Source organism: Oncorhynchus nerka, linkage group LG12 (assembly GCF_034236695.1).
Source record: "Oncorhynchus nerka isolate Pitt River linkage group LG12, Oner_Uvic_2.0, whole genome shotgun sequence".
Taxonomy (NCBI): domain Eukaryota; kingdom Metazoa; phylum Chordata; class Actinopteri; order Salmoniformes; family Salmonidae; genus Oncorhynchus; species Oncorhynchus nerka.
The window spans coordinates 36,672,205-36,684,646 of record NC_088407.1 but is presented as its reverse complement, the minus strand read 5'-3'; the positions used below and the strand labels follow the sequence as shown (position 1 = coordinate 36,684,646).

Below are 12,442 nucleotides of genomic sequence, written 5' to 3'. Positions count from 1 at the left end.
CGCTGTGAGCCGCGTGAAACGAACCCGTTGCACGCGCACCGATGCAAGACTTTGCTCTCACACAGTATCTTGCTCGTCTCAGTATCTTCGCTGCTGCTCGTGGCAACGTCATTTTGCCGAGTCTTGCTTTTAATGAAGGGTGGAAAGGTTGGAAGAGTCACAAAGGATTAACTCTTGCGAGCGAAAGTACAGAGGGTTGTGTAATTATTTTCCTGGAAATGGGACATGGTTACGTAGCTCTGAAACCACCATCTGCGGGGAACACTCAGCCCTAACGCCCACCTCCCCACAGTTCCCAGCCGACCCGTCTCCGTTACGGGTCCTCTATTCATTTTAATGTGTTGACAATTTTAATAGTATGCATACCAATGGTCCAATATTCTCGATCCCTGCTGTGCGTACACTTTTGGTGGTTTGATAGACTCAACACGAAACGTTTCTCGTTTAGGCCCAAAACCATTGGCGCCAATATGTCATATAAGGCAAAATCGGATTTAAGGAAGATTTTGTGCGTACTGGTTATACATTTGCCCCTCGCCGGTCTTTCTCTAGATATGCATGTTTTATTCATCTTTAAAGGTTAGCAAAGGTGCAGTCTGAACCTCTGGAACTTGTTTTGATTATGTAACGCATTTGTCAACACGTTGTAAGCCATTGAGAGGATTAATCTAAGGTCAAGTACCAGAGGCTAGGCTTATATATTCGGCTCAAGTTACTACATCCTTTTGTAGGCCGCAATGATGGGTCTATTAGATGCAGGTTACACAGTGTCCATGTCGTGTCACCATGCACCAATAGTGCAACTGGGTGGGCTCACTGGACCCAGAATGGTCATCAGAAAAGGTCAGGCAGATCACAGATAATGATCATGGGACCTTTACTGGGACTACCGGAGTTTGACCTATTTCTCGAAGGCGAAGAATGTTCAGATTCAGGCGCTGCCCTGGAGCTTCTATATAGCCTGGCTACCTCACTAGACTGTGAGGTCGGACAATGGCGACTGGCAACTGCAGTGGTCGATCTGGTTGGCCAGGCTAGCTTTTATAGACACACTTTCAGATATTTCCCCTTTCTCATTGTAGATTGTTTCTGAGATTTAGCCTAATAGTTTTGAGTTACAGTTTTGAGACTCAAAATGACTGGTGCCAATGGTAATCTCTGTCTTTGCCTCTATTCCTCTCAGTTTTTCCTCACATCATCCACTTCAATGCCCCCCCCCCCCCCCTCCTGCCTTCTGAGAAATAGCAGGCCCCTCTGCCACTTATTTTATTTCCCATGAAGGAGATCTGAGTGTCATTGTCGGTTACTTTGAACTGGCTTTCAGGCTTTGAGTTCTGTTTGTCTCGTGCAGTATCTCGACAGGGTACTTTGAAGCAGAGCCCGTAGAAGCCCAGACTAACAACTCATTGGTTAGTTTCTGGTCTTTGTCTTTTTGGTCCAAGCAACCATTACGCAGGCACAAGTGTACACACCCTTAGACACTTGGATAGCCTGTAAAAGTAGGGACACGTTTTTCAATGCGAAGATGCAAGCCTCGGTCCTGTATCTCAGTCAATCTACTATCCTGTGTTTTTGAAGGAATTCGAGATGGGTTCCATGGGGGGGTGAGTGGGTCAAGGGATATGGGTCATAATGGGTCATGTCAAACAGCAGTCCCTCTCTGACCACTGACTTGTATCCTCCAGAGTCTCTCTCTGTTGAGATTCTGGTGTAACTCACTCTGTGGTTTTAATTCAATAATACGTACACAACAGTTGCCAGCTGTGTGTGTGTTTGTTGCTCTGCGTGAGTGTCAGGGAGCAGGTATTAGGGAGCTGTTGGTCAGTAGGCAGGTAGTATACTGTTTTTCACTGTGTGGTCAATTGGGTTCCAAAAAGGCATATGCTTTGTGTTAAAATGTACTGTAAGGTGGCCTAACGTTATTTTCCCACAGTCAAGAAGCTTCATACTGTATAGGTAGTGGATTTAGGATTCTGTAATCCAGTGAGATTGTTACATTTACCCTTTGCGGTGGCCATTTATGCTCATAGTAACTTTCAAAATATTCACACATTTTCCCTTTTTTAAAAGGAATTGTGTCAACAACAAAAAGTCATGAGATAAGCCAATAAATATCCTGTGCCGTGGTGTCTTATCCTGAATTGTTTTGCACTCTGTAAATCCATTGATTCGAAAGGTTCAGCTTCCGTAACCAATAGTAACCTTATGGATTGCGTAGCACTTAGGCTAGTAGTAAAAAAGACACGCTTACTCCACTGGAAAGCAGGAAATGAGCTGGCTAGCGTCATTAAATGTATCTGCCCGTTACGTCACCTCTCGTAACGTTGAGGAAGTTGGCTCGTTTATCAGATGTTTTATTCATGCTTTTTCACTCTCTATTCAAGTTTTTAATTGAAGCCGTCCATTGTCTCTTTGTGAATCCTGCACCATAGCCTGTCTTGATGGAGAAATGAATGCAGTATCCCTATCTGAAAGAGATGGCCATGTTCATTATTATGTCCATTTGCATTCTGTTCTAAACATCATCCGCCCAAGCTAAACATACTGTTCTGACTGTCCCTGTGTTAGCCTACATTGTCTAATTGGTACTACAAACTGTTGTCCAATGGAACATGTGAAAACGTTTCCTCTATTGAATAAGACACGTTTTCAGTAAACGGTTAACCAGTAATGTTGATCCCTGTTTCACGTACAGCGATGAAATCACATTTTATTTGTATCATGTGCTGAGTAATTAACCCACAGACACTAGAGAAGATTAACCAAGTTTACTTCTTCCCAATTGGTCGATACAGCTGTGATTCAGACACAGACACGGTTTCCCCCGTTGTAGTATTCATACCCCGCCTTGGGTGGAGTCTCCTCCTTATCTCTAAACATTGCATCATTATTGATGGGCAGGGAGCTGAATGGGCCTTAAAACGGTTCCTCCCCTTATCAGTACCGCCACATGCGATCGTGTTCCCTGCACTCAGCTCCTCCCAAGCTTCATTATGGCTCCACCCCTCATGTCTCCCTTGGAACTAATGTTCCTATACTTCTGAGTATAGCAATGTTCAAAGTTTACTCCCGGAGTCCAACACTGTGAAATGCTTACTTTACAAGCCCTTAATAACCAACAATGGAGTTAAGAAAAGATTTACTAAATACACTAAAGTTATTAAAAAAAATGTAATAACACAATAAAGATAACAATAACCGAGTCAATGGCGGTACAGTTTGCTTTAAAGCTGAACTCAATGGTGAAACTGCCACGTTAATTGGGATATTACAGCAGCAAATAAGTTACTGCAAACAACAAACACGATGCGCACGATAGAACAGCAGAATATACTAGAGGATATAATTGTATATAATATAATTATTTGTAACCATGCTGCTTGACGCACCTCACCTCCGTTTAGTCTACAAAATAAAAACAATAACAAAGGTGCTGGAACGGACAGAGGCGCTGCTTCCCCTAATGCAGATTCCATCTTTAATGCCAAACCCATTGATTATTAGATTCTTCGCTGTGCTCTTTCTAGCCTACTTTATGTCAAGGTGGTATTTTAAATTGAAGTGTAGCCCAGTGCTCTGTCCCTGGCCTGGCCTGCTCCACTTTTCACATTGTTGGTTCTTTAACTGCCAACTTGCTTGTGGTGTGGCTTTGTGTTTAAATCTGTGAATTCCGCTTGTGCGCTTATCTCATGGACACACGCCAGCCAGCCTTTGTATTGTCGCTGTTCTCCGCCTCGGGTGACTTAGTGGAGGGAGCCAGTGTGTGTTCAGCTTTGGCTCTGGGTTTTAATGTCTTAATTTACATGTTCTCACTCTCTCTTTCTCTGTCCCTCACTATTCTCTCTCTTCCCCTCTGTCTTCCCTCTCTTGCTCCCTCACTCTCTCAGGAGTCTGTTTGTCAAGAAAGTGAAGGACACTCGGCCAGTGGAGCAGAAAGACCCGGGGTGGAAGCTGTTTGGGAAAGTCCTCCCTAGAGAGTGCTCAGTGAAACCCCCCCAGAAAATACAGAAGGTACGCATGAGCACACACACACACACACACACACACACACACACACAGATAGAGAAAACAGACCACACTGCTCAACATTAACGCTTGTCCTCTAGTCCGGGACAAGTAAAAATAATTGGCGGACCAGAAATATATACAGTGGGGCAAAAAAGTATTTAGTCAGCCACCAATTGTGCAAGTTCTCCCACTTAAAAAGATGAGAGATATAGGTACACTTTAACTATGACAGACCCGTGGGGTCAAAATGATCACAAAAACGGTGAGCAAAAATCCCAGAACCACACGGGGGGGACCTAGTGAATGACCTGCAGAGAGCTGGGACCAAAGTAACAAAGCCTACCATCAGTAACACACTACGCCACTGAGTTGCATCCAAAGAACACCATACCTACTGTGAAGCATGGGGGTGGACACATCATGCTTTAGGGCTGTTTTTCTGAAAAGGGACCAGGATGACTGATCCGTGTAAAGGAAAGAATGAATGGGGCCATGTATCGTGAGATTGAGTGAAAACCTCCTTCCATCAGCAAGGGCATTTAAGATGAAACGTGGCTGGGTCTTTCAGCATGACAATGCTCCCAAACACACCGCCCAGGCAACGAAGGAGTGGCTTCGTAAGAAGCATTTCAAGGTCCCGGAGTGGCCTAGCCAGTCTCCAGATCTCAACCCCATAGAAAATCTTTGGAGGGAGTTGAAAGTCTGTGTTGCCCAGCAACAGCCCCAAAGCATCACTGCTCTAGAGGAGATCTGCATGGAGGAATGGGCCAAAATACCAGCAACAGTGTGTGAAAACCTACAGAAAACATTTGACCTCTGTCATTGCCAACAAAGGGTATATAATAAAGTATTGAGATAAACTTTTGTTATTGACCAAATACTTATTTTCCACCATAATTTGCAAATAAATTCATTAAAAATCCGACTTTTTTTCTTCTCATTTTGTCTGTCATAGTTGAAGTGTACTTATGATGAAAATTACAGGCCTCATCTTTTTAAGTGGGAGAACATGCACAATTGGTGGCTGACGAAATACTTTTTTGCCCCACTGTAGATATAAGTTGTCCAAATGGACAAGTAAAAAAAATATATCACATCACAATTTAAAACAATTTCTTCGATCATAATTGGATCAGAGAGGCCAACATTGGAATAATGTTCAAATTAATGACGTACTTATAAGCAAGACTCCGGGTCATGTTTTTTTATTTGTATTTTATAGGATCCCCATTATCCGGCGCCAATGGCGACAGCTAGTCTTACTGGGGTCCGACACAAAACGAAAAATACATTGCAGACAAAAGAGTGTACATACATTTAAATATTAACATGTAGTCTGCGCGTGTGTTTTGCATCTATCATTTACACATGTCAGTACATCCTTTAAAAGTTACGAGCTTATGTTGCTACTGTTTGTGGTAGATGGTGGCATTCTGTCATTGCACCACACAATCACAAGGGGGAGTTGATCTATCGGTAGTTGGTAGTCTAAACTGTAGCAATTAATGGAGGCATTTTCAATCTGAGTCTCTCTCCTCTGGCACTATAGTCCTGCATCAGGCAACAAACTGTCAGTGGTCCTGGAGTTAAGAGAGAACGTGGGTAAATAGGGTGGGGGAATTTCACTTGACATGTGGACTGAAGGTTTTTGAAAAATAGGCACGGTGGGCTTTTGATTTCTGTCACGCTAAAAACAGATCAATCATTCTAAATGACAAACTGGCTTTATTAACAAATTAGTAAGAATGTCTGAACCCATGTTCAAGAATGGCCTTTTCCCCTTTCAGATTACAATCGCTCACTTTCGGTTATTTGAAACGAAATCATCTCCAGAATATCGTTCCTTTTTTTAACGTAAACAAGACATAGAAAGTTGGTTGCAATTTCAGTAAAGAAAAAGTAAACAACTTGTCTGTCGGCCCTGCATTAAAGGCCAAAATTAGTTAAAGGAAATTGTGATAAATAAAAATATATACCACCGTCTTTTGCGCATGTCATTGTCCTTTCATAATGCATCCTTATTTACAAAGTTATTATTATTAACCCTGCGTTATAATGATATAAATGCCCCTTAGGGCTTTCCTGATCTGTATGAGTATCTAACGAAAAATGCCACTCAGATATTAATTTAGAATTCTCCAATCCCTAAATGTAATTATTAGCGGAGAGTCAAGTCATTGGGGAGAGTCAGGCGGCATTGGCTGAGTTGAAGAGGGCAAGGAACGAGATGGAGTCACAATCCGTGCCAGGCAAACATGCAGATGTTTATTTGAACTACATTTTTAGTTGCAACCCAGTTTATTCCCTCATTTGCAATGCAAACCCTAATGAATTCCTATGGGAATAAATGGAAGAGACAAGTGGAAGGGGGGAAAAGTAAGGAACTTCTCTGTTGTCCCTGGAGGCCTTTTGAAAACATGTTTTCACAAGGGCTATTAGCAGGACAATGGACACGATGTGGTCCCAAAAACACTTCTCTGACATAGGGTCTCGCCAGCTTTGCTCCATGCCTGGGCCTGCAGAATGCGCAGTTCATTTTAAATAATAAGATGCGTGTTATAAGCTTTATTTTTCTTTATCTAGCTAACAGTGTTTAGCTAGCTTGAAGTATTTTAGTGTTGTGTGAATTGTATCTGTACCATTCCATAGCCAACATTGCATATGAAGAGTGACTGGCTCATCTGTGGATGTTACTGAGAAAATGCCCTACTTAAAAAAAAAATTGTTGTCTCTGCTGTTGACTCCCCAACATGGCGGTTCGTGCATTCTGATTGGCCTAAAGTGAAGTTGTTGGCTACTGTTGAGCGTTGCTATTCTACAAGAGAAGGAACGGACTCCCACTGTGATGGGTACCTTTTTCAGCAGTCTATGGGCAGTGAGATTGTTGGTGTGTTTCACGCTTCAAATCACTGTGGGGTGAATGGTGAAAAGAAACCACATGCTGCTTTTTTTTGGTTCTATTCATGCGAGGGTGATAGAGGACTCTGAAATATGACTTGTCATATTACAGTAGTAGCCAGTCTCTTGACCTAATGTCAAAGGTTGTATATATATATCTCTCTCTCTCTATAATCTCTCCTTTGCTTCTTCTAGGGTTGAATACTGTATTTGTACGTGTGTTTGTGTGGGGGTGGTTGATGTTTTAAGCATGAAAAATAGATTTTTGTGGTATGATACTGAGTCTGAATATTTGAAATGTATGTGGTCGGCTATTTATTTTAATTTTTTTAAGCCACATTTTATGAACCGTTTCATACAGTTGAGCGTTGAATTTGTCCTCTGGTGTGACATGACAATTATTATTCTTAAGATGCGTAATTTTTTCATCAAAATGATGTGTCATCATTCTTTGTCATTCCTGTCTCACAATAATGTGTTACCTTGTGGAAATTAAGTACAATTAGGCATTATTTTCCTTGATAATGGTGCAAAGTGTCTGTTCTCTCATTTTTGAATAATATTGTAGCGACCCGCACAGACAGCTGTGTGTTATGTGCTAGGCTAGGAGGTGGTTGTGTTGTACTGACCAGTACCCGGTGTTCGCGGGGTCCGACATGTCAATCAACCTGCTATCTGCCAATCACGGGAATGCCTGGAATGTTCTGATGCCGGGCATCCTGGTGGTTGGCGGAGTGGCGTGGAGGGGGGTTGGGCATTGGAAGTTAAGACCAGGTTCAGCCTTTGTTCTCTCTCTCTTACGTCTGGGCTTCACAAGAGAAGGTCACGATTGGCTTGTGGGTTATCTGTCATCTATTTGGCGTGTGCTACGGCCCAAACAGTAGCCTGTGTAAAGTTGGTTCAATAAACCGTCAATTCGCAAACTCAAGCCTCTGTCTGGACAATTGTTCATTTATGATCTAGTCAGGTCATTACATTGGTGTCAGAAGTAAAAACGTTGATACAAGTTAGCCAGCTAGCTAGCTGACTTATGTGGCTAGCTACCGTAGGCGAGAACGGGGATTGAAAATGCTTCGAGGGAATCCGAAAGTGAAGGTGGAGGTAGGGGACGATTATGGCCAAGGAGGTGCGTGTGAATGGACGTCGGGGGTTCTGTCTGAGGAGATCGCCAGGGCGTCGGAGCGCAGAGGCCGCTTGAGGGAGGACGTTAGAGTGATGGTGGCTGAAGCAGGCATGAGTGCTTCGTCGAGTGTATTTCGCGCGGATTCTGGTGGGCGGACTGAAGTGGCGACGTCGACGCGGCGTGACGAGGAATCTGGGGCTCAGGATGTAAACAAACATGGCGGCGCCCAGTTCCCGGCTGCGTCCGTATCTGTTAAGACCCCGAAGTATTCCGGTAAGGCGGATTGGGAAGCTTTTCATGCTCAGTTTGAACTGTTAGCTCATTTTAGGGGGTGGTCGGATGAAGAAAGGGCACTGCAGTTGGCTTTATGCCTCACGGATGAAGCTCTGTCCTGTTTGATATTGATTAGCCCGAGGACAGGCATGATTATGGTGCTCTAGTGGGAGCACTGAGGAGGCGCTATGGACAGTGTGTACAGCCCGGGCTACTGCGCTCCGAACTGAGGAATAGACGCAGGCAGCCTGGAGAGCCTCTACGGGTGCTAGCTAATGACATTGAGAGCCTCTCTCGGCGGGCATATGCTCACATGCCCCCTCCGTGCAGAGCGAGCTAGCACGGGACCAGTTCATACAGGCGCTCTCCCCTACGGAGCTGCGCATACAGACCCAGCTGGCTCATCCTGAGTCATTGCAGACAGCCTTGGAGATGGCTTTGGAGAGGGAGCTGGTGTGGGCTGGGGCTTCAGCTGGGGCTTTGGTGGGGGTGCAGGGAGACACACCCTCTGTGCCCATGCGAGCTGGGGGCAGAGCAGCCCGGAGCCGGAAAAGCCTGCTTGGGTGGCCGAAATGACAGAACTCATTCGGGCTGTGTCGCTACAGGCGGCACGAAACACAAGCCCTGGTCCCAGGGTCTGCTGGGGTTGTGGCCAGCCAGGCCATCTGCGCCGAGATTGCCCCATGTCCCCCAGAGCTCAGGGAAACGGCCCGGGGTCCGCATAGACCGGGTAGTGCGGACCCCTGGCTTTCTATCCCAACCACCATCATCTTCAGGAGGAGCCCACCGGCACAGACGGGGAAGCAAGGCTCCACTTCCCCCAGAAGCAGACGAGGGCAAGCGGAGGGAGCCTGTTGTTGTGGTGGGCCGGACCTGTGTTGGGGACTTTTGTCATGTCCCTGTCACTGTGGAGGGGTGCCCTGCTCCGCCCTGGTGGACACTGGGTCCACAGTAACCCTGGTGAGGCCAGATATTGTGCCAGGTTGGACTCAGTGTGAGCCTACAACTGTGCAGCTCCGCACAGTCACAGGTGAGCTGGCACCCATGAAAGGGAAGGGAATAATGACTCTGACAGTAGGGGGCAGGACTGTGCGTCATCCTGTGTGGGTGGCGGCTGTGCAGGACCCTTGTATCCTGGGGTTGGACTTTCTTAGGAGCACAGGCTGCCAGTTAGACCTAAATAGGGGCACACTGAGCTTCCAGGGAGGGACGGAAGTCACCATGGCCCCCCCTAATGTCACATTCACTCAACCCAACAAACCCTTTACTCCAACAGTTAAAGCAGCAGAGACTCATGGCTGCGCCCCCTCCCCACAGCTGTGTGACTTTTCCCCAGTCCCCTGTCACCTACGGCGGTGTGTTACATTCCCCAGCTACCTCCATGACACAGCCCTCTGTGAGCCCGGGCCGCACCCCCCCAGCCCAGCTACCCCAGATGGGAGAGGAGAGGACACTGTCTGCAGTGAGGGAGATATGGGGGAGGAACTGTGTTGGTCTTGACCCTGAGCAGCAGGAACGGTTGTGGCAGTTGCTGTTTGAATTCAGAGACAGCTTTGCGTTGAGTGAGGAAGAGGTGGGTCAGACTCTTCTGGTGCAGCATGAGATCGACACAGGTGATGCTCGACCCATCAAGATGCGTCCCCGCCGTATCCCGCTGGCACGCCAGGAGGCGGCAGACAAGGCTGTGTTGGAGATGCAGCGGGCAGACTTCATTGAGCCCTCAGACAGCCCCTGGGCGGCGCCAGTCGTCATGGTTCCGAAGAAGGGGGCAAGCTGAGGTTCTGTGCGGACTACAGGCGGCTGAATGAGGTAACCAGGAAGGACTCATACCCCATACCACGTATCGATGAGTCGCTGGACCTGGTTAGGGGTCCTCCTGGTTCTCCTCACTAGACCTCCGCAGTGGCTACTGGCAGGTGCCCCTCTCCCCAGAGGCCAGAGCCAAAACTGCGTTCTCCACTAACAGAGGACACTGGCAGTTCAAGGTCCTGTGCTTTGGCCTGTGCAACGCTCCAGCTACTTTTGAGCGTTTGATGGACAGGGTGCTGGATGGCATCCCCCGACAGCAGTGTCTGGTATACCTCGATGACATCCTGGCCCATGGCAGCTCCTTCCAGTCAGCCCTGGGGCGCTACGGCGTGTGCTGGAGAGGGTGGCTGCCGCAGGTCTGAAGCTCCACCCCGAGAAGTGCCACTTCATGAGGAGAGAGGTGTCCTTCTTGGGCCACCGAGTGGGGAAGGAGGGGATCAGCACCATGGAGGACAAGGTAGGGGCTGTCAGAGACTGGCCCACCCCCACCGACCAGCGTCAGCTGAAGAGCTTCCTGGGCCTGGACTCGTACTACAGGAGGTTTGTACGGGGCTTCTCAAGCGTTGCTGCTCCACTGAACCGCCTGCTGCCGAAGGACAAGGCTTTCACTTGGACAGTGGAGTGTGAGGAGGCGTTCAACACCCTCAAACGTGCACTGATCGAGGCCCCCCTTGCTCGCCCCCCCTGACCTCACCTTGCCCTTTATCCTGGACACAGACGCGAGCAATGTGGGCATGGGTGGGGTGCTGGCCCAGGTGGGGCCAGAGGGGGAGAGAGTGGTGGCGTACTTCAGCAAAACATTTGACAAACATGAGCGCCGCTACTGTGTCACCCGGCGGGAGCTCTTGGCTGTTGTGGCTTCCGGCAAACACTTCAAGTACTACCTGGGTGGTCTGCCCTTTACTGTAAGGACTGACCACTCTGCTCTCCAGTGGCTCATGTCTTTCAGAGAGCCAGAGGGGCAGGTGGCACGCTGGTTGGAGGAGCTTCAGCCGTATGACTTCACGGTGGTGCACAGGGCAGGGGCACGCCACTCCAACGCCGACGCCATGTCCCGTCGGCCCTGTACTGCAGACGGCTGCCGCCACTGTGAACGGAGAGAGGGACGGGAGAGAGAGCTGCGGGCAGAGGAGGGTGTCTGTGCCACAGTGTGTCGGGCGAGCGGGCCTGTCTGCTGTGAGCTGCAGACTGTCGACGTGGCTGAATGGCGGCAGCAGCAGGGACGGGACACAGACCTACAGCCAGTGCTACAGTGGGTAGAGGCGCAGGTGAGGCCACCATGGGAAGAGGTGACAGCGCTCTCACTCGCGACCAAAGGGTTGTGGTCGAAGTTTGAGAGACTGCGGCTGGCTGATGGCGTGCTACAGCGGGCATGGAAGGAGTCAGCTACGGGAGAGGAGAGGTGGCAGGTGGTGGTCCCAAAAGCATTGCGGGAGGCTGTGCTCCAGAGTACTCATGGGGGGGTGGGGACTGGACACTTTGGGGTCACAAAAACACTGCGCCGTCTCCGTCAGGGCTTCTACTGGGGTAGCACAAGAGGGATGTGGAGGACTTTTGTCGCCGCTGTGACAACTGCACAGCGAGAAAGGGCCCCCAGGCCGCTCTCATGCTCCGCTCCAACAGTTCCCAGTGGGGGCTCCCATGGAGAGGGTGGGAGTGGATGTAGTTGGGCCGTTCCCCACCACAGACAGTGGAAACCGCTGGGTGCTCACGGCCATGGACTATTTCACAAAATGGCCCGAGGCCTATGCTCTGCCTGACCAGGAGGCAGAGACCATCGTCGACGCCCTGACAGCGGGGATGTTCAGCAGGTTTGGAGCTGCAGAGTCCATCCACAGCGACCAAGGCAGAAACTTTGAGTCCCGTGTGTTCGCCACCATGTGTGAGAGGCTGGGTATGCACAAGACCCGCACTACTCCTCTCCATCCTCAAAGTGATGGCCTTGTGGAGCGCTTCAACAAAACGCTTGGACAGCAGCTGGCCATCGTCTCTTCCAAACACCAGCGTGACTGGGACAAGCACCTGCCTATGGTCCTCATGGCATGCCGCTCCGCTGTCCAAGACTCCACCTCCTGCACGCCTGCCCTCCTCATGCTGGGGAGAGAGATCCGCACCCCTGCGGAGATGGCGTTGGTCGGCCCCTGGATAGCCCTCATGTTCCTCCGGGGCCGGAGTATGCCCGGAGACTCCAGGACCGCCTGGAGACAGCCCACACCTTCGCCAGAGAGCAGCTGGTGAATGCAGGTGTGAGGCAGAAAAGGAACTATGACGTGCACACCCGGGAAGGCACTTTGTGGCTGGGGAGCTGGTCTGGGTCTACAGCCCCTAAGG

The 12,442-nt window shown here is 48.8% G+C and overlaps 1 protein-coding gene across 2 annotated transcripts in view; it reads left to right on the top strand.

Moving 5' to 3' along the window:
* LOC115138207 (TBC1 domain family member 14-like) overlaps nucleotides 1–12,442 on the top strand; it is a 77,026-nt gene that overhangs the window by 31,336 nt on the left and 33,248 nt on the right. For both annotated transcript variants that reach the window (XM_065025558.1, XM_029674809.2), the window contains one exon: nucleotides 3,888–4,011. In XM_065025558.1, the coding sequence (XP_064881630.1) occupies nucleotides 3,888–4,011 (124 nt within the window). The remainder of the gene's footprint in view (nucleotides 1–3,887; nucleotides 4,012–12,442) is intronic.